We start from the raw sequence: 27,995 nt of genomic DNA on the forward strand, positions 1-27,995 counted from the left end.
ACCGCCAAGGACTGCAGACCTTGGAATACGTCACAAATTTCAAATTCATACGTCTACCTGTTGCTAATAAAAAGAGGTCTTAAAAGATGGATGAATAGACAGACAGTTATTTAATAAACAACCCAAAAGAATTTTTTTCTTGTGTTATAATTCCGATTTAATAATTTTCGGATTTTTTTCTTTAGTTGTAATGTGAAATTTTGATTCTTGTCAAATTTCATATTTCTAGGTCAACATGAAATACTGTATAGGTTTTGATGAGTTAGTTAACGAGTATCGAAATATGTGACATAAGTGGCCTTATCTTTTTGACCTTGTTAACCTAGAAGCTTAAATTCTTTCACCGTCAGAGACCTTACAGATTAAAATATGATATAAATTTAACCTTGATATTTTTAACCATTCTTTCCTTGAGAAAAGTGTGACAGACAGGCACCCAGAGGGACAGATGCAACAAAGTGATGCTATAAGGATTTCTCTTCTACCGACTGAGGTGTGGAACACTAATAACTGGAACAACACAGACTGAGAATTCGCCTAGAAAAAACGAAAGTTACTTTGCAACTCACAAAATTTAATAAGAAAGTTTTAGTCAACGATGATACCTGAACCTTGATGTGTCTTCGGCATTTGTGTGAGGCGGTGGAGAGTGGTTGAGGAGACTAGGTCGTGGCTTGTAATCAATGTGGAACACCGGCCGTGGTGGTGGAGGTGGTAACCGGCCGTGGCCCGCTGTGAACCAGTGGGGCTGAGGTGTCGGGTGATCGACCCCCGCTCCCTCCTCCGGCAGCCGCAGCGCGATACGCCGCCACTCCAGGCCACGCCAGGCCAGCATATAAGCTGCGCCACCCGTCACTGCGGCACAGCCGACAACAGGTAGCTCACAGCACCGACACCACCAGCATGAACCGTCACGTAGCTCTGCTCCTCTGCGCCTCCTTGGCGCTCGTCGCGGCCGCCGAGGTAAGGATCACCTCCCGTCGCCAAGGGCCACGCCGCGTTTCTAGTGCACAGTCTTCAATTAAACACAGTCTTCCTTAAGCACCCACAATTCTTCATACACAATTGTCGACAATGCTTTCAGGTAGCAAACTTACTTTGGGCGCTCCACATAGGAACTGCTGTACGACCTTTATTTTCAAGTATGTTTACAAGTAGCCTGGTGGGTAAGGTCGGAAGCTCCATGCTGCCATTCTCGTACAATAATGTACTGTACGTGGGTCCCAAATATTTCAGATATCGCATTTCACACTTTCTTAGACTGCCGTAGTTTCAATAGGGAATATATGACTTCAGGTTTGTAAGCATTCCTAACTTCAGCTGTATTCTTCAAAACCTACCATGTGGTTGCAATTAATGTGCATCTTCTCACAGAGGCCCAGTGTCAGCTGTGATTATCATACGGCACCGACACTTTATACATATCCTACTGCTTTAAAGCGGAACCGATTTACGCTGGCAACAGAATTAGTTCCAATTCTCGCCACCAGGTGCAAATCTGGCGCTGTGAATGCAAGAAGCGTAGAAATGTTACCATATGTAATGGATTAGGAACAGGACGTGGGCAGAAAATATTAAACAAATGAGAAAGGAATAATGTTGACTTTATTATTAACCCTGCTTACATAATTTGATCAATGTGAGCGCCGGAAACGTTGGCGAGATATTTTACAGGGATAGAGTTGGGAACTAATTTTTTCCAGCTTAAATAGGTTCCACATTAACGCACTAGCATGATTACCAGGTCTGACTACCATCCAATAATTACAGCCCACACAGAACCGTGAGTAGCTGCAGTTTAATTATAACCACCCAGCAGTTGAATATGTCGTACGACAACTTATTTTTATTCAGTCTGTGAAACTGGCAGCCTCGTTTCCATCATGGTATCGAAAATTGCTTCCATATTCAGATATATTTCTATGTTGATCTGAATTTTACACCTTCATTAAAGACTTGTCCTTTGATTTTTCTTCGATTTTTGCATCTATATTTCAGGCTGTAGGTCACTCACATTCACTGGTAGGCATTTACGCATTCTGATTTGAGAACGTGCTGTAGTTCCTAGTTTTGAGATTCCTGTAAACGCACTTGTTTTGCTGTTCTGTTATGTATTCTCGCCCTTCCGCCGTAAGGAGTAATTAGCGATAATAGTGACGTAAGCTAAGACATAATTTGTTGTTATGGTACTCAGTGCGAAGACTTATGTAGCTGTTCCAGTCGTCAATCTGCGGACTCCTCTACGTTTAAGGTGTGTGACACTCCCTATTTCGACTTATAGAGCGACGGTTTTGTTTTTCTTAATGACAACAACCAGCTCAGTAGTCCTCATGTGGAATTCCTAGTGGGGAACTATTTAACCTCCACATTATTTTATCTAAGGGGCTACCATGACCAATAAACGTTACATTGAAGCGTCATGTTCTAGGAAAAAATAATGGCTGTAGACTCCCGTCCTTTTCAGCTAATCACAGTAGCAACATAGCTTCTCCGTGGTGGCTTATGTCAGATACCAGCATAAGTCATTCAGACTGTTGCTACTGCAACTACATGGAAACGTTGCTGTACTACTTCCGGGACCATCTGCTGGTCTGGCCTCTCTACGGATATCTATACCTTGTGGTTGCACGAACCGTACGGTGGCTGAATCGTAGAGGAACACGAACGCGACTATCCACTCCACCCCTCGCCCCTTTAATGGTTAGGTGCGTGGTACGTAAGTAGTGGCATTGTAATCATGAAGCTCACTGTTACGTTAAGAATGGCAGCGAAAGTCTGATGTATGGATACTACCAAACACTTATGAAACGCATTGAATTCCCGTCGCCACTACTGAGAGCTAATTATTCACTTTAAACGTCAACCAAGGGACCTGTGCATAACTTTGTTACTTTTATAGTCTTCAATAATGGCAGTATTTGAAATGAATGTACTCGTTGGGATGAGGGTAGTTGTGGAAATGAAGAGAAAAATCTTTAAGAATGTATCGAACGACGTGAAATAATAATCATGAATTTATGATACGTCCTTGTATACACAGCACCATGTGTCTAAAACTATGTTTTGCATTCAGAAATTTTGTCCGGGTTGTACAGCCTCAGAGATCGGGGAGTGTCAGCAGGGCCACATAACCTGTAATTGCAACTCGACTAACATTTTCAACTACAGCAAGCACGTTAGGTCGTAGTAGCGATAGATATATCACAACTCAAGGCGACAATGACAAATATGTTTATCGCCTAGGAAAGTAAATTCATTTAGAAAAATGAACTTGTACGACAGATCAAGATAATGGACTACCGCAATGGCCACAGTCATTTTCTATGGCAATGCTGTATACATATTATACAGTAAATAAACACTTTCAAACAAATAAAATGTATTTGTAATAAGACAATACGAGAAGGGAGTCTCTAATTCGCAATTAATAAGTTACATTCGTAAACTATAGGTCTGCAGCTGTGCATCCATGATGCCTTTTTGCCTATGATACACTACTGGCCATTAAAATTGCTACACCACGATGATGATGTGCTACAGACGTGAAATTTAACCGACAGGAAGAAGATGCTGTGATATGCAAACGATTAGCTTTTCAGAGCATTCTCACAAGGTTGGCGCCGTTGGCGACACCGATAACGTGCTAACATGAGGAAAGTTTCCAACCGATTTCTCATACACAAACAGTAGTTGACCAGCGTTGCTTAGTGGAACGTTGTTGTGATGGCTTGTGTACGGAGGAGAAATGCGTAGGATCACGTTTCCGACTTTGATAAATGTCGGATTGTAGCCTATCGCAATTGCGGTTTATCGTATCGCGACATTGCTGCTGACGTTAGTCGAGATCCAACGACTGTTAGCAGAATATGGAATCGGTGGGTTCAGGAGCGTAATACGGAACGCCTTGCTGGATCCCAACGGCCTCGTATCACTAGCAGTCGAGATGACAGGCATCTTATCCGCATGGCTGTAACGGATCGTGCAGTGACGTCTCGATCCATGAGTTAACAGATGGGGACATTTGCAAGACAACAACCATCTGCACGAACAGTTCGACGACGTTTGCAGCAACATGGACTATCAGCTCTGCGACCATGGCTGCGGTTATCCTTGACGCTGCATCACAGACAGGAGCGCCAGCGATCGTATACTCAACGACGAACTTGGGTGCACGAATGGCGAAATTTCACTTTTTCGGATGAATCCAGTTTCTGTTTACAGCATCATGATGGTCACATCCGTGTTTGCCGACATCGCGGTGAACGCACATTGGAAGCGTGGATTCGTCATCGCCATACTGGCGTATCACCCAGCATGATGGTATGGGTGCCATTGGTTACACGTCTCGGTCACCTCTTGTTCGTGTTGACGGCACTTTGAACAGTGGACGTTACATTTCAGATGTGTTACAACCCGTGGCTCTATCCTTCATTCGATCCCGGCGAAACCCCACATTTCAGCAGGATAATGCACGACCGCGTGTTGCAGATCCTGTACTGGCCTTTCTTGGTACATAAAATGTTCTACTGCTGCCCTAGCCAGCACATTCTCCAGATCTCTCACCAACTGAAAACGTCGGGTCAATGGTGGCAGAGCAACTGGTTCGTCACAATACGCCAGTCACTACTATTGATAAACTGTGCATGGGCAGCTATACCTGTACACGCTATCCAAGCTCTCTTTGACTCAATGCCCAGGCGTATCAAGGCCATTATTACGACCAGAGGTGGTTGTTCTGGGTACTGATTTCTCAAGAACTATGCACCCAAATTGCGTGAAAATGTAATCACATGTCAGTCCTAGTATAAGATATTTGTCCAATGAATACCCGTTTATCATCTGCATTTCTTCTTGGTGTAGCAATTTTAATGACCAGTAGTGTAGATAAAAAACTCTTTTATGTTAAAACTTTCCACAAATAGTGAACTTCAGCACACAATTTTTGGACAATGTCAGAAACTGGTTAAAAAACCTTTCTGACCACATCGCGTTCGTTTCTGTACGATCAGAGTGTGTTGAGAAAAAGGGATGTTAACTTAAAAAATAATATATATGACCACAAAAAAAGTAAAATATAGTTGCTTGGGAGAGAAATGGGAGACTCAAATATCGTTATAGTGAAGATTAGTTATATCCAGTTCTATTTTTCTGGGGGAACGCTGGCGGATGCATATCCCAAAACTTTTTGATCGGCAAAGTATTTTTTTTACGATGTTGAGAACTTGGAAGAGTGCCAAGGATTTATTTCACGGACGTAAATTTTTTATTTCATTTTTTCTGGTTGGTAATTGCAGTACGAACGACACCAGTACAGTTTTTGGTGGGGAAAGCTATGTTATTGACTGTTTCCAGCATTTCGAAGCTGCGGCAACCGTTCTCGACAACTGAATCGCTGGCAGCCAGGTCGACAAGCATGTAGTGCCCTCTCCCGCTAATAGTGAGCGATGGTAGTGCTAAACTGATATGCATATGCTCAAAGACGAGCTACTGATAGATGTCTACAGTTCCGCTACCGTGATCCTTCGTGATTCATTGCCATCTTTGTTTTGTTATTGTAAATTCGTTTGCGTTTTGCCGTTCCGTTTGCTGTTTCATTTGAGGTGTATTATAGGTCAATTGAAGTGTACGACACCATTTTCTTTTACTGTTCAGGGGTTGATGGGAATCGCATACTTCATTTGAGGCGATGTAAACTGATGTGTTCGATAGCCCATTCTCTTGCATGTTTGGGTGTTTGTCGGTATCGCCTGCTTCATTTGAGCTGTAAAGTCAACTGAAGAGCCCGAAACCATTTTTTTTTCTTTTTTTTAGTTCTACATGTTGATGACGTCATGGCTGAAAGCAGACGGGTGGTATACCATGCTTCAGTTATAAGTAATTTTCGCTGGATTATTTCCAATGTCGGAGGCCCCTCAAACGTTTTTTTAGAAAAAAAGCACTGGTTATATCTCCATGCGAAGTGGTGATTACCGGCTAGCAGAAGTACACTGGCCGCAAAGATACGCTGTATGCAAACCAGATAGCCGTACTTGGCTTTGGAAAACAGCAAGTCAGTGTGGGTCAGCGGCGAGGCGCCAGGTACCCATACATACACACACACAGACGTACGCGTGTTGTGGGTCGGGAGGGAGAGCGGTCCAGTCGGCCGTAGCGCCACCACTGGCGCAGACCGCGGTTTCGCTGACTGGCACACAGGCGTCATGGCGTAATAGCTGCATCTGCAACTGACGACTGAGTAAAACTTTAATAGTAGCATACCACGCGATATCATACCACGCGATAGTATTACATTTATTGGTCCCATCTGCTACTGGATACCTAGGATCCTGAACAAATGTGAGGTCAACATCAGTGTGTCGTTCAAAAGTAACTCAATAATCCATCATACGCAAATAGCAAATAACGTAAACTCAATTAAGGCTTGAGTGTAACATTTTCAGCATAGTTGTCACAACTTGTGTATTAGACACAGGGAGAGCGTATTAGAACGTATGGAGCCCTTCCACGAAGTAATTACAGTAAGTGAACTGTTGGAATCCTTCTGTACCAGGCTGGACACAAAACGACAGACATCAATACCTGACTGACCATTTTGAATGCACAATCAAAAGGCATAAAGTAAAAGAGTGTGGAAAGCTCAGCAGTGCACAGAAACGAAAAACGACAGTGCGCTGTCATTCTGAACGAAACGATTGACAACGAACACGCAAAACTAATAAGGACCTAAGCGAAACATGTTCCTTCTCTCAAACCCCATGGTATGTAACAGATTGCACTTAGTTTTATTTATTATAGATCCTCTTTTTGTAGAAAATGTTATTTTTGCAAACATATCAAATTACAAACCGAGTAAGTTTATCCAGTAGCATTCGGATTTCAAATTCTGTCATACGCTTTAGTGTTTTTAATTAAATGGATGACATATTTGAAAAACAGACTAAACACATTACTCTTTGACGTAAGAAACCGTAAAAAATTTACATCTTCATAAATAGATAAACTATGTAATACCTCTCTTAACGGGGAAACGCTAGGTGCGTGAAACATCTCTAGTGATGTCTGTAAAGTCTGAAGTGTTACGTCCAAATGCATGGCCCTCCAGAAAGGTAGGCAACTAATATTCAGGGAATATATCATTTTTGGAATCCACCAAAAGAATTCTGAACAAAAAACGATAAATTTAAAACCTACATATTTCTACATCGATGTTTTTCCAAGTAAAATGCTACTAGACCTAAACCTGGGAACCAGCAGCTGATGAAGGACCAAAGCCTCAAAAATGCGTAGTCAATAATAAAAAAAGTAGAGGAACTTAAAATTTAGTTACTGTTTACGATGGGTCTATATTTATATTTGAAACATAGTCACAGTAAGTGCCTGCACGGCATGTGTATATGTAAGGCAGCAGAGTTCTAGTTCGAAATATAAGTGACAGTATCAACGATCAATTTCCGCTGTCGTTTTTTAAGTTTCCTCTACTTCTTCTTCTTCTTCATCTTCTGGTGCTGTACCCGAGTTAGGTGACAAACTTTTGGGATGTGGTCGTTAACGACAATTTCACCTTTCGAGGAAGACTTCAGATATGTACTACGTGAGGTGGATCATTGGCAAGGTGCCTAAACATTTTCGGAAGAAGGTGGCTCCAGTTCCCCAACAGGCTCCCGAGTTACAGTTTAAAGCGATTGCCAGGATGGTACCTTTGGAAGGGTACGGGCGATACCGCCACTTTTATTCGGCAATACGAATTAGTGTGCATGCAATGAGTCCTCTGGTTACAGCGAGTGGTGTGCTGTGTTGCAGGAGAAGTACCCGGCCACGTTCGACAGCCTGGACCTGAAGGAGCTGCTGTCGGATGAAACTCGAGTCCAGGATGCGATGCGCTGCCTGCTGGAAGAAGGAGACGCAGCGTGCAGACCCGCCGGGAAGGCGCTCAAGGGTGAGCCCCATCGTAGTCTACCCTCCGCTACCCAGTAGGATGGTATAGCCCACAGCACAAGCTCACGCACTTAAAATGAGGCCCGTGCCGTGGATGCAGTGAATCTGTATTCAGTAATCACGTAGCTGCAGATTGCAGTAACGGGACCCCAATGGAGCATTGACGATTGGAATATGAGTGTTCCCCGAATTTAAATAAGTTTGCTTAGAAAGAAATATATGGGTTGGAATAAAGATATAAGTCAGTCTGAAATTCCTGTCTACTGTCGTTGATACTGCAAGAACTATGTTGTGCACAGTGAACAACCTCCGAGACCATAGTCCAATTCCATACAAAAAATTAATTCTTCTCCCATAATACATAGTGTTTATTGGTCCCCAGCATAAAATTGGAGAAATCCTGATTTACTGCGGTACCAGTAACCTTGTGCGAGGCACGCACATTTGATTAGCTGTGCAGCTTATCTCCTTACGCTGTAACGCAACGCCAGGCCACCTATATATGTTCTTCCTTTGTGAATAATCTAATATTATTTGTTTTACGTGGTTAGCAAGAAGAGAAAGCGGAATTATCTTGATAGGGGGAGTGGCGATAAAAACCGGCACAGTCGATGGCTGTTTTTCCGTCACTAACAAAGTGATGTGTGGCCATGGAAAGAAATAAACGCATATCAACACTAGTATTTGCGTTGGTTAAGAATACTTCTTTTAAAAAGATCGAACTCCTTAAAACGAATGTTCAGTAGACACCGATTCCATTATAGATCATGCATCATCTATTTAAGGCTGCACCATATGCATGCCGATCAATAGCTATGCCTTATTAGCAACACCCAAATCCATTTGGAGTTACTCGTTAAAATCCAGGAAAACTATTTAAAACAGAGAATATTAGTAATACCGAACAAAAGTATTACAGCTTTGGAGCATATTAACCTAAGATGTAGGAGGATCATCAATATGACCTTCTGCTTTCTGTATTGACAGTAGAGAGGCCAAGAAATAAGTTCTACAAGAAACTGAACTAATTGCAGCAAATGCTTTATAGCAAAAGCACAACGAAAAGTTGACATAGGGGTTACAATTTTATACATCACCTCATATCTTGGGAGGCTGTGGATTCTCTTTCATATAATAATGTTCTATTACACTCCACAGGATGCACACAGATATACCCACTGAAGAAACCACCGTTGTCACACTATACACTTTTATCATCAGTGGACTAGTAAAAACAGAACAATTAGATCGATTAAAATGGAACATTGTTTACCGATCACAAGCCTTAATTCTTCCTTAAGGCATGTGATGAATTGCTCTGTAGTTCTCAATTAAAGAGGGCGGTCAGAAACAGTCTGAAAAGCTAGTAAAAGTGTTCCAGGGTAGCTTGTGCTGAGAAACAACTTTTAAGAATGAAATTCCAAACGTTGCGCCGTTTCCGACTTAATTAGCATTGAAATTAGTCAATCAGGTCGTTGCGCGAGCCAGAGAAGGTGTCGCCAAACGTGTTCATCGTTTGAGTTCCTAAAACCGAACAAGAGAGCGATAAAAAAGTTGAATATGGGACGGTAGTAAGTATCGAACTCGAGGAAAAGCCTGCGCTATAATCTGAGCCTGATTAGCTAACTACAATGTTAATTAACTCCGGAACAGCGCAACTTATCGAGTTATCAGCTGAACAATTATTTATTAGCATAACCTAATCTGCAACTCCCTTGCAAGCTTTTCAGTTTATTCCTCACCACCCTGTGTACCATCAACAAAGCTGTCTGGGATCAAAAATCAGCTCAAAATACTACACACACTGTCTCTAAATGAAAGAAGGAATATTAATTGGTTGACCAAAGCATAACACATGACACTACAACACTACTCATGGTGGTAACTCAGTTTCAATTCTATTACATCTTCAAGCTCGCCTAATGACTGTAGTGATGGCGGTATAACAGTTCATTCAGCTAGTCAGAGGCCTACTCTATCGTCCAGTTGTTCATTGTTATTACCGTTAAAAATTGCAAATCTCACAAGTAGACACCCGAACGAGCCAAAATTTTGTCACCAGCTGATTAGTATTCTTTTCGTACACTGTTGGTACGTAATAAGGAAGTGTGCTTGGAAAGATTTTTCAAAGTCCTAGTTGGATCTGTGAAGGTTTATGACACCAAATCTCTACGCACTGCCCACGAGTTTTCTGTAAATCACGGGCTGCAGATATGTAGTGGCGGAGCTGGCACCCTGAAGAGTCACAGATGCGTTTATTTGGTATCTTTTCATACGTATTTGGTGACCAAAATACCAATTTGAGTTCACTGTCTTGCTACTAAAACTGATGTAGCATGATTCTGGTCTTGTGATGCGGGCAGTTATACTGCTGGAAGATGCCATTACGATCGGGTAAGATATCAAACGTAAAGGGATACAGGCGGTCCGCAATAATGTTACTGTGGTCCACAGCTGTGATGGTGCCGTCAATTTTTACCACAGATCCTATGGAAATCCAAGTGAAAGTCCTCCATAGCGCGCTAAGCGGTAATCTTGGTGCGATGAACCTTCGGATTGATGACGGTATATCCAGACATGACCATCGACCTGGAGTAACAAGAAATGTGATTCAGCAGACCAGGTGACAAGCCTCCACTTGATCCACGGTCCAATACCGATAACGGCGTGTCCGTGCTCCGAAACACTTGTGCCCGGAGAGCGAGATATCTCCGAGCTCCACGTTATGTGGTGGAACGTGGACGTCCATCAGCTTGTGGTGTACCCGTAGTTTCACAACCTTCGCCGGCCGGAGTGTCCGTGCGGCTCTAGGCGCTACAGTCTGGAACCGGGCGACCGCTACGGTCGCAGGTTGGAATCCTGCCTCGGGCATGGATGCGTGTGATGTCCTTAGATTAGTTAGGTTTAATTAGTTCTAAGTTCTAGGCGACAGATGTCCTCAGAAGTTAAGTCGCATAATGCTCAGAGCCATGTCAACTATTTTTTTTTTCACAACCTTCAAACAGTTCCCGTACCGGTTCACGACCTAATCACGTGAAAAGCCGACCATATTCACCGTTTCATAGATGCTCTTACCGCAGCGTCGAACCATAACTATCTGCCCTTCGACAGAGTGGCTTATATCATTGGACTTCTGCATGTCGTAGGATAGGCCGCGAACTTACTTTCGCAATGCTTCCAGCAAGAGACATTACGTCGCTCTAACTTCTGGTACTCAGTTAATCACAAGTAAATGCCTAATTACCACTATCATTCTCCGCTAATTGATCTGTTCCTTTCCTAGCCTCAAGTCTCGTACAGTGGAAGATGGCATTCTGTCTACGCTATTCGACTCACTTTATGACAGTTCGCTACGGACAGCTATACGAGGGCGGGATGACTCCCTAGTTAATGTCAGAACCACACTTCCTGGTCCTTCTTCAGCCAGTCGATGCTTGTGTTTTGACTTTAGTTAACTTATTCTAAAGGCACTTGAACCCTAATATTTCTTCAATTCTATTAGCGCAATAGCTTGTTTCTACAAGCGTGAATTACCCAATTTGACACATGTATTCAATGTTTGGAATTACTTTACGTAAATGGTTTTATTGGAAATCTTGTTATTACCTTTCAACATAAAATTAATGCACTAGTTTCCACCCAGTAGGCCTCTATATCTAATAATCTACTGGCATACTCCCCATAGAATTTGGCGTTCGTAAGCGGTGGCTTATTACTCTTGGTGTTTATATTTTTATGGAGCGAAAGTTTCAGGTTGAGACAGATGTAATGTCTTCCCGTATTTCATTAAAACCTGAGCAGTACACGAATGAAAATATTAGTACCAAATCCCACTGCCTCTGAATTCTATGTGCTTCCCGAACAGTTTTGATACTGAAACTCCTTGGCAGAATGAAACTGCGATACCGGAACTCCAGACTCCAACTTTTGCCTTTCGCGGACAAGTGATCTACCGACTGGAATATCCAAGAACGTCTAAAGTGTTACACCGACCAAGCTATCGAAGAGTGACCCACGACTCGCCCTCACAGCTTTAGTTTCGCGAGAAATTCTTCTCCCGGCCCTACACACACTTTTATTCTCCCAGGAAGTTGAGAATTGTCGACTGGAAGACCGCCCCCTCCTTTTGCCACTAAGGTATAAGGTTATTGAGCCACCTGTTTGGAAAACAGTGTCAGTGTCAGTGTCATGTCCTAAGGGTATCTACTAAGGGTTGCTGATAGATGCGTGTGTAAACAGTTGACCTCATTTCTTGACTTTCTGATGACATTGACAACTAATGGAGGGGAGATGGTTATGAAAATTTCAACTCGTATGAAAACAAGCTAAATTTCGACCCTATGTTTTAGTGACTGTTTTCACTGCAGAGTGTCTTATTTGGTCAATAATTATAAGATACCTTTCTGCGAGTCTATTCTTAGACGTCTGTATATACCAAAAAATGTAATCAGCTTCGAAATGTTAACTTTTTTGGAACAAGGATGGGTTTTGGCGAAAAATCGTCTTCCCTGCCTGTCTTTCCAACAAGTATTCTTTTACCTGTATCTTTATTCACAAGCTGTACGCTGGTGAGGTAGTTATCTGTAGGCCTACACTGGAAAAGCAATTGCTATATATTTAGACATCCCTGCGTACAGCCTTTTTAGGAGTTACATATGCTGTGGAAGTGCGCATATTTGTCGTGATATAGTTTATGATAAATTTTCTCTACATACATAAATTAATCCTTTTTTCATAGATCATGAATACGACATTTCGTAATGATGTGGAACGTGTCTTCCTGTGCTCTCAGTTGCCCTGTTTCCCTTTACACAGTATTCCAAATTGTTTTAATTTTATTATCAGATGTGCTAATCTCAGACATAAGGACATACTTCTGAACTTTTTAAAATCTTTTCTTAATACAGTGCAGTAGTTTTTATAATGTTTCATAGTTTTGAGGTCATGACTCCTCCTAGCTATAAGATACATTTCCCTTTTCTGTTTGTAAGATATTTTTATCCCTTTGGTAAGCTATGACTTTTACAATTATATTTCACTGTTTTCTTAGGAAACTATTTTCAAATATACTCTCAAAGGTATTATGAAATAGGTTAAATTTTAAATTAGCATCATGTTCCCTGTGCACCTCATCCCAGTCTGTTGCAAGGTTCCCCTAAAATTTTGAAGTGTTAAATCGTTAATGGGACACACTATTTTGGAGGGCTGTTTTGCATTACTGTACAGAGCTATATCATATACTGTAACTAGCTTTGCATCATGATCAGACAGACCATGCTTAACTGGAAAAATTTTTGTTTAATTAAACTTATTTTCGTCTATGAAAACGTTATCTATCAGTGTGCTGATTTCCTGTACCACCCGAGTAGGAAAATCAATAACTGATGTCAAATTAAAAGAACCAAGTAATACTTCTAGGTCAAGCTTTCTATCTGACTCTTTCAGAAAATCTACGTTGAAATCCCCACAAACAATAATTTGTTTCCTTTTTCTGACAGGATGCACAACAAATAATCCACGGTTTTCTACAATAGTTGAAAATTTCCCAATGGGGAAACAGCTACAATTTTAAAAGTGCCTTTATTTAGTTTCTGCTCATATGCACATGATCTATGCGTTGGTCTGCGCAAAATTTTTTAGTTTCCAAATTTTTCATACTATGACTGATTTTAACATACGTCCTCGTTCCATAGTGACTCTACTTACATGTGCTGAAAGCTTATATCCACTTACATTTACCATTTCCATACCTGTGACTACATGATGTTCGGATGGGCATAGTAAATCTATTCCATCCTCAGTTTCTAAATATTCTGTACAAACAAGAAGCTTATCTACTTTGTTTTTTAATCCCCTGATATTCTGATGCAATATATTAACATTATTTTTATTGTACTTTTATGTGAATCTTGTGACATACAAACATTAATTTCACTGTACCGTTATGAGAATCTTGTGATATTTTCACATCCCTAGTGCCTGCCTGTCTGAACTTTTCATGAAGTTTGATTCCAACCAATGTAGGATGATTGGATACTGATCTTAGCCTAAAAAAGTAATCCCATGAGTTCCAGTGCCCCCAACTTAAAGATTTTGCTATCATCCCAGCCAGTTTACCTTCCCTTTCCTACTGAGATGCAGGCCATGTCTTGTGAAGTCCCACCTACCAATACCATCAGTATGAACCAAACCTATGCTTGAAAAAGTAGCTTCATATTGACCTTCCTGACAGAGCTGTTCAATTCGGGCCAGTCATACAGCATGAGAGCAAAAACCAAGCAAACATTTGTATGGTTCGTTGCAGATGTTATTTTCACTAGGTAACACTTAATATTGTAGCCCTGGTCCCCATCAATACTGTTTCCCGCTCCACCCACTACCACAACATGATCCTGCTTTGTAAAACCTTTGCACAATCATCCTACAGCGTCTATCACTTGGCTAAGACATGCACTGGGCTTGAAAATACTTGTGACTTTGTACCTGTCAGCTAATTTTTTCTGCAAATTCTGGCCTACACCTCTTTCATAGCTACTACCTGACAACGGAACTTTCCTCCTACTTTCTAGGTTTTTTGCCACAGTTGGTTTCCTAGTGAAAGTCTGTTGAGTGCTGAATACACTTTCATCTAGTTCAGACTCTTCCTTAGCTGACTGAGGTAACAAGGCAAATCTATTGTTTGTGCCAATGATGAAACTGTCTGATACTGTTCTCTTTCAGTGGCCCCTGTTCCTTGCTACCACTTCCCACCTGTCTTCACCCTCCTCCGCCCTTAACCTCATCAGTTCCTCCCTAGCACTATCCAGTTCAGCCTGATGGGCTCTTATGTTCCCTTCCCGTTCCGCTATTTTCCTATGCCTTGAAGATAATCTGCAATACCATGAAAGAGACCCATTCACTTCTCCGATTCCCATGGCACTATCGTCACCCCAATGTAAACATCTGCCACAACAGCTGCACAGAACCCCAGAACTGACTTTCCTACGGCAGCTCAAACACTTCTTGCTCATGGTTCTTTAAATATTTTTAACAAAATTTATTTAGGTAAAAACAATAATATTCTATTAACTACAGCTCACAAAAGCCACTAACGTTATGTGGAACACTAATATACATGTATAATATTAATATAGTAAAGTAATACAGTTAAACTAACGTTAAAAATCAAAACTTGTGTACCCGAAAAATTAGGCCTAAGATCGTGTATGTGCGATACGTACTTTACGCGTTTTGAAAGGAAATAAAAGATAGAAATTAAAACCTTTAATTCTGCTAGTAGATACGGTACTACTAAATATATGTGTAATTAAAACAACCTAAATTCTTCACTTAATACTTAATGTAGTACATCTTATAATTCTCTCCGTAATCCTGTTGTTGTCAGACATTTAAACGTCCTCGTAACAAAGTTAACCTGTAAAACATGGCCCACTATTTACTTCACGAATGTTCCATTAAGTTCTTGACTTGATATTTCCCCATAAGAAGACGTAGCAGCTTGATTGGTACCTAAGTTTTTGTTTAATGGCGTAGTTTCTTCTGCAGTATACTCAATTAGCCAAATGGCTATGTTTTAAAACGCCTGGGATCTGTCATTCATCTTTTGTCGTTGGCTACAGCCTTGATACTTCAGACCTGATGTCAAACGACAAGTTTTGAATCTGGGAATGTGATGATGTGGCAGAACTGTTGACGTAGTAGTATTTCCAGAAAAATTAAGGAGTAGCTGTGTTTGACGCCTGAGGACCCTAGCGACTATGTCAACAATTTACGCACTGCTCACCCCAATCTACACATTCAAAACCGGCCTCCATCCCGAAGCACAACAAAATTCAATGATTTTAAATTTTCTTTTGCAGAGGTGCTGCCCGAAATAGTGCGTACAGACTGCGCCAAGTGCACTGAGACACAGCACAAGAAGATCGGAGGTTTCTTCGGAGAGATTTCGCGCCGCCTCCCAGACCTCATGAAGAAGCTGCTGGACAAGTATGACCCATCTGGAGAATACAGGAAGAAGTACGCCAAGTCCTGGGCCGAGTACAGCATCCACCACTAATCCTCATCATGCCTTGTAACTCTTATATTCAATAAATCTATCACCTAACCTATAATGTGAAAGACCATTTCGACCTACCCACAAACACGGAAATACATGGAGCTCCTAAACTCGTTTGTTCTGTGAACACAGGAACGATCTGCTTTCACCTCAGTGATGAAGCAACATTTCATTTTAAAATCAGCGTCATTTGCACTTATGGGTCTCAAGAATCAAAACTGACAATGTTGAATGTCTATGGAAAAAGTTCAAGCCAATCGTAAAATACGTTTTAGACAGGTACGTACCGAGTACAACTGTGAGGCACGGGAGAAATCTACCGTGGTTCAACAACAAAGTTAGGAAACTACTGCGAAAGCAAAGAGAGCTTCACTGCAAGTTTAAACGCAGCCAAAACCTCTCAGACAAACAGAACATAAACGATGTAGAAATTAGCGTAAGGAGGGCTATGCGTGAAGCGTTCAGTGAATTCGAAAGTAAAATTCTATGTACCGACTTGACAGAAACTCCTAGGAAATTCTGGTCTTACGTTAAATAAGTAAGTGGATCAAAACAGTATATCGAGACACTCTGGGATGATGATGGCATTGAAACAGACGATGACACGCGTAAAGCTGAAATACTAAACACCTTTTCCCAAAGCTGTTACACAGTGGAAGACCGCACTGCAGTTCCTTCTCTAAATGCTCGCACGAACGAAAAAATGGCTGACATCGAAATAAGTGTCCAAGGAATAGAAAAGCTACTGAAATCACTCAACAGAGGAACATCCACTGAACCTGACTGGATATCTATTCGAATCTACACAGAGTACGGAAAGAACTTGCCCCCATTCTAACAGGCGTGTACCGCAAGTCTCTAGAGGAACGGAAGGTTCCAAATGATTGGAAAAGAGCACAGGTAGTCCCAGTTTTCAAGAAGGGTCGCCGAGCAGATGCGCATAACTATAGGCCTATTTCTCTGACATCGATACGTTGTAGAATTTTAGAACATGTTTTTTGCTCGCGTATCATGTCATTTCCGGAAACCCAGAATCTACTCTGTAGGAATCGACATGGATTCCGGAAACAGCGATCGTGTGAGACCCAACTCGCTTTATTTGTTCATGAGACACAGAAAATATTAGATACAGGCTCCCAGGTAGATGCCATTTTCCTTGACTTCCTGAAGGCGTTCGATACAGTTCCACACTGTCGCCTGCTAAACAAAGTAAGAACCTACGGAATATGAGACCAGCTGTGTGGCTGGATTGAAGAGTTTTTAGCAAACAGAACACAGCATGTTGTTCTCAATGGAGAGACGTCTACAGAGATTAAAGTAACCTCTGGTGGACCACAGGGGTGTGTTATGCGACCATTGCTTTTCACAATATATATAAATGACCTACTAGATAGTGTCGGAAGTTCCGTGCGGCTTTTCGCCGATGATTCTATAGTATACAGAGAAGTTGCAGCATTAGAAAATTGCAGCGAAATGCAGGAAGATCTGCAGCGGATAGGAACTTGGTGCAGGGCGTGGCAACTGACCCTTAACATAGACAAATGTAATGTATTGCGAATACATAGAAAGGAGGATCCTTTATTGTATGATTATATGATAGCGGACCAAACACTGGTAACAGTTACTTCTGTAAAATATCTGGGAGTATGCGTACGGAACGATTTGAAGTCGAATGATCATATAAAATTGATTGTTGGTAAGGCGGATGCCAGGTTGAAATTCATTGGGAGGGTCCATAGAAAATGTAGTCCATCAACAAAGGAGGTGGATTACAAAACACTCGTTCGACCTATACTTGAGTATTGCTCATCAGTGTGGGATCCGTACCAGGTTGGGTTGACAGAGGAGATCGAGAAGATCCAAAGAATATCGGCTCGTTTCGTCACAGGGTTATTTGGTAACCGTGATAGCGTTACGGAAATGTTTAGCAAACTCAAGTGGCAGACTCTTCAAGAGAGGCGCTCTGCATCGCGGTGTAGCTTGCTGTCCAGGTTTAGAGAGGGTGCGTTTCTGGATGAGGTATCGAATATGTTGCTTCCCCCTACTTATACCTCCGGAGGCGATCACGAATGTAATATTAGAGAGATAAGAGCGCGCACTAAGGCTTTCCGGCAGTCGTTCTTCCCGCGAACCATACGCGAGTGGAACAGGAAAGGGAGGTAATGACAGTGGCACGTAAAGTGCCCTCCGCCACACACCGTTGGGTGGCTTGCGGAGTAGAAATGTAGATGTAGATGTAGAAGAACCATAAGTCATTCGTTCAGCATAAAAGAGACTAGCCATAAGTGAAAGTGTTTTGTTTAATTTTTATGACAAGGTGTACCATATATTCTTTTTGAGGACATGCACAGAAACTGGAAAGATAGTCATGGAGTGCCACAGCCGTAGGTTTTTCAACAAATTCAAGAAGACATTAGTGATTTCATATGCAAACAACAGGGAGTCTCACTTCACTGGCGCAACAACGAGCGGCAATTCCTCAGTGACACACTGCTCCATGTTCTTGATGTCCATGTTTCCAGACACGATACCATCCTATAGTTCATGTGTACCTAAAGGATTCCTTACAACTTCTTCTCGTGACATGAAATAGCTCTTCGGCAGAACAACAAGAGCAGTGACTTTTGTCGTCAGAGGAATCATACTTAGCGTAAGTGAAGAATTTTGTAGACGTCATCTACATGATTAGTGATAATAACACAACGAAAAACTTTGGTCTTGTAAACATTTTGCGGATTTCTCCTGATTTAAAGTGATATTCCACTAGTAAATATAAGTGCTTATACTCATTGTATTCTTTTTGAAACCCAACATCCTAGCACCACCAGTGTCCAACGTAGATCCAGCTAACATAGATAACCAGATTTCCAAGGTATTAGCAGCAGAGAAACAGCTTAGCTACTTGTAACTACTGCATGATATAGCTTATGGAGACAGAATTCATCGACAAGCAAGTCGCTGAAACGGCGTCAGCTAAAGAGACTTGAAATACGGCGGCCGAACTCCGAAGGGAATATCCCGACCAATAAATGCCATACGATAATTTCATACACTGCTGTGGTCCAGACGTTCTTTCTCAGGAATTTCGTCTTCAATTTAAGACCCACGGTTTATGCTAGTAGACATACTTTGCCTGTTTGCCTGTGTTAGCGTTCTCCTTACAGCTTCCTTACTTCATCCATCGAGAACCAATATGCCGCTACGGCATCAGAATTTCTTCACTTCGAGTGCTATTTTGTCAGCAGGATTGATGTTAGGTATATTGCTAGTGTAACTTCAGCTGTAAATTGTTGCAACCACTTTGGTTTCATTTACTTTTAATTCTTATTCTGAGCTGAGTAATTTGGTCATTCTGTACAACAGTGTAATGGGGTTACAATCGCCAACGTCAATGTTAATGGAAGGACTGGACCACAGACCTCTGATTCATCATTCATCATTCATTGCATACAAAACAATTTCTTCATGAAAAGTTTTAGAATTAAAACCATGTATTTTACGTGGAAATACAAAGATCCCGAAACTCAAACAAAGTTTACAATTTTAAAGCAACAATTCGGAAATATAAAGCTTTTAGATATAAAAACAATAATTTAATTTAAAGGAACTTCAAAATTTGTTTGAATGACTTCAATAACAACCTCTTATTGAGCAACAGGTCAATAAGTAATACTTAATTTCAGATGAACCAATTAATAACCAAGTTCCAAATGAATAATGTCAAATACCAGAATATATTTACAACACATAAGAAACCTGAAGGGCTGGCAACCATACTAATAATGCCTTGCCCCTAAAGAGCAAGATACCAAGAGTTCGATACAGGGATATGAGGTGATTGCAACCCCACTCATTAAAGTAAATTTGAACAATACCCACTAATCGCTGTCACCGGGGCAAGAGGACCCCCCATAGTCTTAATGAATACCATTGGAGGGCAAAATTCATGTCCACTAACATTTTTAGGAACACATTAACATGGGAATCTTTTTTTCTTTTAGACGTATAAAAATACAATAGTAAGAAACATGCCAATCTCACTAGAGAATTTCAAGTTACGTTAATATACAAAATTAGAACTCTTTTCCCTAAAATAGAATTTGGTGTCTGCTTGGAGAGTACAAGCTACTAAAGAAAACACTCCCAACTTATGTCAAAGACTTTTCCAGGTAGTACAGAAGGAATTCTACTAATCTTTTGTGTAAGCTCCGTTCATGGAGAGGATCCCGATGATACCGTCGCACACAACAGTAGCCACAGCTAAAGCCTCGCTATCGCGTCGGCTCGCCAGACGCTGTACGGACAAGAAGTGTACTGACAGACTGCGGAGGTGGGAATTAAGGATCACAAGCCCCAACCAGGCTCGAAAACTCAAGCATTACAAGGCCCTTAAGAAGCCAAGTTTAGCGCAGATACCTACAGTACAAACCATCCACTAGTAAATATTCAGTTATGAACACCCCAGCTGCCCGCACACCAAACCAATTTATCACGGCTAATCTCACAACATCCCATTGAACCCCTATGCGCTGACACAATTTCAATTGAGTGTTCAAAATATAAATTAGAAACAGATAGGAGGCTACAGACAAATCATTTGAACAATAAATTTAATTATTGAAATGCTCAGGTCAAAACTACATCAAAAATGCCATGAAACTAGTTCACCAAGTATCCAATTATAAATCTGCCATATAGGCATTATATATCTGGTTCAAAGACAGTATCCAGATCGGCAGTACACAGAGAAAATGTCAGTACGGAGAGAGGGTAAAATAACAACACCCACATTGATCACTGATTTTCAAGGTAACAATGTCAGTGAAGCAACTTTGACGCTGGGCCCGGTAACTTGAATTACTGTTCTACACCACTCCAACACAATAAATCATGAATAAGAATTCTGAATTCCCGGAGCAAACAGGAAACTGCAATTAAACTAACTTCAGGGTAAACACACCGACCGCCGTGTCTTATAGACTGGCTTATGTACTTAAACTGTCGAATTTGTAAAAAAAGCTCCAGCCCACATATGTTTTGATATAAGGTAATTTCATTTTAATCTTTGGTACATACGCTACGTATATGTCTCGAAACTGTTGTGCACCTTAAGTGGGAAAAGCAAAAAAATAAGATTATCTCTATAGAGAAACTTTTAATCGGGAAAATAACACTGCAATACCATCATCTCTATATCGTCGCTGTCAATCCCTATGCAATTGTATCATCTCTTGACAACGTAGTTCCAATCTCAAGGAAGCATTGCAGCATCTTTCATATCTGCTTGTTCAACGTCTTCACAACTTTCTGAAAGAGTTGATCCTTCATCGGATCCAAAAATTGAAAATTACGTGTAGGACGTCACGACTGTAGGATGGGTGTAAGTCAGCTCATAAGTAAAATTTTTAATGCTCTGCAGTACTTCACCAGATGCGTAAAAGAGGGTATCATCCAGAAGTAACTTCGAAAGCTCCACTTTCCTTTTCGGTTTGAGTCAGGTTTTACGTCTCGCAGTAACTCACTGTAGCTGTCACTGTTCACCATTCGACACCACATAGTGCAGTGAACCAGCACTGGACCTTCCATATCCGAAGGCACTGTTATGACAGCCTCTCCTGCGGAAGATTGGTGTCTGAAACTTTTGCTGCGGGCTAAGGTGAAGGTTTGCACAGCATATCCGTCCATTTCGATGGTTCACAGTAATGGACCCGCCTCCCAACACTTACTGGGAGACTGTTAATTATTTTTCTTTGTCTTGAAAATCCTTTAAATCGGAATTCCACATCTCCGAAAGGTTTCTGTTTGCTACTTCTCGTGGTACCAAATGAGTACCAACTTTGCGACAGTTCAGATATTCATAGGCAAATGCAAAACCTGAAGCGTGGCCAAAGTTCAACTCATACCCAATATCACTGAGTCTGGCACGACAAATTCTTCAAGTCATTGGCTCAGCTGAATAAGATGTCTTAGACCAGAGAAGGAATGTAAGAGAACAGACAAAATACGAAAAGAAGATATTCGACAGGAGGTAAAAATTTAGATTGTGAATGAAAAGCTGGACGAAACAAAATGAAATGCAACGAACATCTACTATGAATGGATCCAGAGAGGCTAGGTGAGATAAAGAACTTTAAACCAAAAGCGAGGGATCCTGGAAGACTGACAAAATGTTGGTAACCGTATCAGGACATAACTGGCCTTGTACGGAAAGTGCGTGAGAAGAAGATTTCCCTTTTCAATTGATTTTTTTTTTACTGCCCAATACGACATATACAGTACAACAGTGTTATTCCTGTTTATGGCTGGACATTGTAGTGTAACGAAGTAAGTTTTTTATAACCGATTTTCGTTTGATATATGACCATGTGCAGACTTCGTCACCTACGTCAGTTACAGCCCACTTCAAAATGATTTATATTCTTTTTAAATTGTCATAGAATGTTTCTTGAACGAAACTGTAAAACATCAGTTGAGTCGTATGCAAAGAATTTCATCACTTGGACCAATTGGCTTTCATAAACTTTTTCGATTTAAATTTCTTTTGTTTCTCCTCAGAAATTATATTGACACACGTTATCTTGATTTAATCGATATCAGAATCACACATTAAATAAACCTTTGAGATTCAAAGTTTCGATGAACGCTGTCAGAATCAATAGTCTTGTCAAATATATTATTATTCCGTTCACATAATTCTTCATAAATAATCCTCAGAACACGTGTTTCAACTTTAGTAGCATACACTATTTTATTAGCTTCCTACACATACAGATGTGAACTTGACCGTTGGCAAAATAGGACTGACTTTTAATAAGATTAAGCTCTATATGACGTCATTGTTGTACAAAAAGAGTACAAAAAAATTCATTTTTAATTTTTTTAGAAGCACGACGCAACAACTCGGTTCCAGGATCTTCTGTTGCTCCTTGGCTGTCGACCCGCGACGTATAGCGGCCAGCAATTTCCTCTCTGGTCGCGGCAACGAAGATGCTGTCTCCGTTCATTGCGCCGCCCTCTCCGTACATGAAACACATAAAAAAAATACAAAACTTTTAGATAATTCACATCTATTACAAATAATAAGAAAAATACATAAACAAACTAAATTAAACTAATAGTCACCTGCAAACTGGGCTGACATTGGTGGATGGGTGACGCTTAATTTCGTCCCACTACAACATCCAACCTGGACTTTTTTCCTTTGTTTCCTCCTACATATAGCTCACTAAGAGACGATTAAAGTAAAATGAGAGAGATTCGAGCTCACACAGAAGCTCAGTAACAATTGTTCATTCCACAGACAATTCGCGACTGAAACAAGATTACAGGGAAGTAATAGTGGCAACAGTACGGTGCCTTACTGAGTACAGATATTGACGGAGATGTAGACATGTAAAATTTTACCGTTATGGTTTTAGTGGTTTTAGTTGACACTGGTTGTCTCCACAGGCTGTAAACCGAATCCTAGACATTCGCTCAGCAGAGGGAAGTTGACCTGGTACCTCCTGAACTTCTGTGACTTTTCGTTACCACTTACAGCAGAAATTTCACTACACCTTTGTGTTACATTTCTCTTATCAAAAGTAATCGCTACTGAATTTTATTGGTTTCTTTTAGCTTCATTTTATTGGAAGTTCTTTTTCGTGAGCTATGTGGTGTTGGTTCACAGCGTAGATACACTTACACGGATACCTCGATGTAGCAATAACTGGCTTCATGATTTCCCCGCCTCATTGACCCTCTTTGCTTTCTACAGCGCACTGCAGTATCTGCGGGAGAGCAGGCTTATCTCGTGCATAAGCCCGAACATGGGAGTTGAACTTCCTTCTTTTTCTTATATCGTCTTGTACGCTTTATTCTCACGAACTTCGGCAAGAATAATTTGTTCATCAAGAATCAACAAATTATGTTGTATGAGTGGCTATAAAATAACATGGTTGCTATTCTCACAGAGTAAGTAGGTATGTGACAAAGATGAACGATCAATATCTGTGAATCTTGAGGACTTTTCAGTCGATTTCTTCATCTCTGGTGTATGTAGACAAGTCAGTGCGACCGTGGCCTTCGTTTGTGTAAGGCCCGTTACTTTTCTTGCACGAATAATGGTAATGTAATAATAGAGCCACGAACTGTAGTGTTGTTTCGCACGTAACTTCGAGAAACTGCTGTTAAAACCTGTCTCCTGCTGAAACAACTGTATGGTGGAGACTGTATATCTAGTACACGAGGCTTTGAGTGGTTCAAGCGTCTCCGAAGTGACCTAGAAGACGCTGAAGACGACTCACGCACGAGATGCCCTTCAACATCAACAACACATGAAAATATCGAAAAGTAGGTAAGATGATTCGATATAACAATCGGCTGAGTATTAGACCGATCGGGGAAACTCTAGGAATTTACAAAGAACCAAATAACATGAAAAAAGTTATCGCAAATTCTCACGATCGATCAACAAGAAGTTCGTGAAAATGTTTGTACTCACATTTGCAATACCACTAAAAATGATCCTACTATCTTGGAAAGGACAACAAAATTTGACGAATCTTTATATTTTATTTATGAATTAAACAGTAAGCGCCAATCCATACACCGGAAGCCCCTAACTTTAGGTAGTTAAAGAAACTCGAATGGACATATCAGGATTAAAGCGATGACGATTGTTGTTTTCGATAATAATAGAACTATTATCTTCACTGGGTTCCTGAATGTCTAACTATTAATCAGTATTAGTATCTTGAGGTTACGGAGAAGCAGTTCATGGGTTCTGCATAAAGAGAACGCACTGGCCAACACCGCAGTGCCTGTTAAGGTGAAAAGCATCCTGGGTTTGGACGATCCACTTTATTCTTGGATCTAGCAGCATGTGTATTATGTATTCCCCAAGGTCAAATCTGCATTAAAAGAAACAAGACATCAGTGCGCTGAAGCATCGAAAGAAAAGGGAGTGCGTGCTATCAGGTCCCCACAGTGGAACCTTTCCAGCACTACTATCATCAATGGAAAATTTGTATGGAGCGTTGTAGGCATAGAGGAGGGACTAAGTACGTACGTTCCTGAAGTAAAATGTTTAACAGCAATAATCCCGTTATTTTATAACCACACCTCATTCAATGGACACACTTCTCTGACGTAGTTCCACGCCTTAGCGATAAATTATTTAGGGTTCAACTGTTATGTTTAAGGCATACAGTTACAGATTATATGGCAGAGAAACATAGTCGATTATAATTTTACTGCAGTGTACTCAAGAATAAAGTTACATGAAGAGTGTTTGTTTCCACTAGCCTCAAAGGAACGTTACATCATAACATGTCGCGGTAAACTCCAACCAAGCAAATAAATTCCTTGTGATGCCTCAAGATTTCATGATCTGTCCAACTGTTCTACATTAACTTGCTTAATATCTGCATAAATGGATGCGAGTGCAAATTTAATATGATGGAGGAGTCTCATTTCAGTGCTTTTTGAAATTCGGCCCTATTATTTACGACAAAATTGGACAAGAATATTTTGCCACTTTAAAGCTAAATCCTATATGTGCTTCACTTTCACCGTAAAGTTGTCTATTCGTTTTCCAGGAACAAAGATAGCGGCAAGTAGGGCAGAAACAAGCGGTGATGAGGTGAGTAGCAGCTTTGCGTCAAACAGGAATTGGTAATTGCCCTATTAAATACCTCCTGAAAATATTTTACTTCTAATCTGTCCTTTGCAAATGTCTGGACAGCTCATAAATCATGCAGCTATATGCAAAATCTCCCCTGTGAAACGTTCAGTGACAGTCAGCAAACGGTGACCAGTTCTACGTGTAACGAAGTATCGCGCGCTATCGGCAGTTTTAGGGAATGCAAAAGAGTTTGGGGCGTGGCACAGCACACGCCTATCTCTGACACACAGGCAGTCTGTGATACCCGTTGCTCGAGTTGCCACTACCGTTCTGCTTTCTACAGCTCAGTCGTTTCAATGAGAGTTGTATCCTAACTGCTGTTTTCTGTTGTTTGTTATGACAGAGTAAATGGTGGGCAACTCTATCTTCGTAGAGTGGAAAATTATAGCAAGCGCATGCCATTGCTTGCGTGAATACTACCATTAATAACGGCCTCATAATTTGGGTTAGAGACATCATCCGATACAACTTTTAAATCGCAACTGAAGAAGTCCAGTTATTACTCTAAATGTATGATAACTGAAAATTCTATTGTTGGATATCAAAAATGGCACTTATTATGTGATTTAGTGTTAAATCATGACCGAATTTTTTATTGGAAACCTGTACGCACCTCATAATTAATTTGAAATATGACTTCGTATTTTTGTGATATTATCAGTTTTAATAAAACCCTGCTTTTAGTTTTTCTCCTTGAAATCAATATATTTGTCCCGGGAATGTTAGCTAACCGATCGTAACTTTAGGTATGATATGCTTGGTTACAGACAGAACCAATGGACTAAAATAGATAACTACGACGCGTTCGACGGTTGCAAGTGTCTTTCTCTGCGTCTTCAAGTATCTCAGTTTCTTCATTCCATCACCTCACCAGTTTCCAGCTTTCCGTGTCTTTGCTCTCTGGGTGCAGGCTGTATATAATATTGTGAGGGTACTTTTCCGTCCATCCCTTGTAGTACAATAAGATTTCAGGAATCATGCGTGTTGCCTCCTTTTAATTTAATTCGGACGCCTGAATAGGAAGGGCGTCTGTGCGCTCTCTTCACTGAGCACATTTACTTTGGCGGTGAGAGCATTGGGTAACGCCACAGCAAGAGGTGCTCCACGGGCTGAAACACAGCAGCAGAGAAGATTTTAATGTACGGGTACTGCGACCCACTGCTAGGATTCAATGAGAGGTCATCGGCGCAGACGTACTCTTAAGGCGAAAGGTGGGAAAATGTATTGCACCCACGAACATGATCGTTTTAGCAGCCCAGGTGACATGGTAAGTGGAGGCGTAATGTTGCGTGTGTGTACTGACTAGTCACCAGTCAACGTTTTTACTGCACTGTACGTCTCCCCCATGAGCGTACACTCCACCCTGATCTCATTTTTATGGATGAAAAAGTGCGATCGCATCTAACAGCGCAGGTGAGTAACTCTTGGAACGAGAGAATATTACTCGGCGAATGGACTGTTCTGCCAATTCTCGCTCGACTTGAGTCCCATCGATCAAGTGTTGGATGTGTTGCGAAGACGTACAGCAGCACGTCCATATGCACCAACGGTCCCAACAGTTGTCAACCCGAGCAGGTGGAGGTACGGAAGGAATGTGGCCAGCATGGGAGTATTGTCGTCCGTGGTGATTACTCACCGTTCGTTGAATTAATGAGTCATTCCTGTTCGTCTCGTTTCGTCTGAACTTCACAGAAGCTCTCCTGGCAGGAGGTAGGGGAAGCAGACGAGGTACTGGCGGAAGTAAAGCTGTGACGACGGGTTGTGAGTCATGCTTGGGGAGCTCAGTCGATAGAGCATTTGCACGCGAAAGGCGAAGGTCCCGACTTCGAGTATAGGTCCGACCCACAGTTTTAATCTGTCAGGAAGTTTCATATCAGCGCACACACCGCTAAAGAGTGAAAATTTCATTCTGGGATGCTCAAAATGTCTTCTGTCATTAGGATTCAGACTAGTTATCTCAGGTTAAGTGTCTTCAAAATAGCGAATGTTACGAGGGCTGCTAAGAAAATGGCGTGTTTTGTAAGTAATTGGCAACAGCACAAACAGTACACACATAAATGGTAACATCGCCAGCTATACAAGCCAGATGAATACACACCATGTCGTAAATAAAACCGTCATTACTGCCGCCATGGTAACGGGAACGGCATACCCGGACCTTCTACCGTAACTGCGGAATGCCACTGAGGGAAAGCGAATAAGGGCTCGGCAAAGGCTCTGTTAGATATTCACCACAGTAGCAAATTTCATTAACTTGTTCAACAATTTTTTTGGTATAAGATACGGATCAGCTTAAGGCTTTTCGGTTATCTACATCCGCCGGTTATTTAAATAGATAAA

At 41.2% G+C, this 27,995-nt stretch overlaps 1 protein-coding gene across 1 annotated transcript in view; it reads left to right on the top strand.

Moving 5' to 3' along the window:
* The first annotated feature begins 838 nt into the window (after positions 1-838).
* The window catches only part of LOC124798924, a 52,973-nt gene continuing 25,816 nt past the window's right edge, over positions 839-27,995 (top strand). Inside the window, exons 1-3 of the mRNA XM_047262457.1 lie at positions 839-963; positions 7,801-7,936; positions 15,795-15,972. Coding sequence (XP_047118413.1) covers positions 904-963; positions 7,801-7,936; positions 15,795-15,972 — 374 coding nt within the window. The 5' untranslated portion in view covers positions 839-903. The remainder of the gene's footprint in view (positions 964-7,800; positions 7,937-15,794; positions 15,973-27,995) is intronic.

This window comes from Schistocerca piceifrons, chromosome 5 (genome assembly GCF_021461385.2).
Source record: "Schistocerca piceifrons isolate TAMUIC-IGC-003096 chromosome 5, iqSchPice1.1, whole genome shotgun sequence".
Lineage (NCBI taxonomy): Eukaryota > Metazoa > Arthropoda > Insecta > Orthoptera > Acrididae > Schistocerca > Schistocerca piceifrons.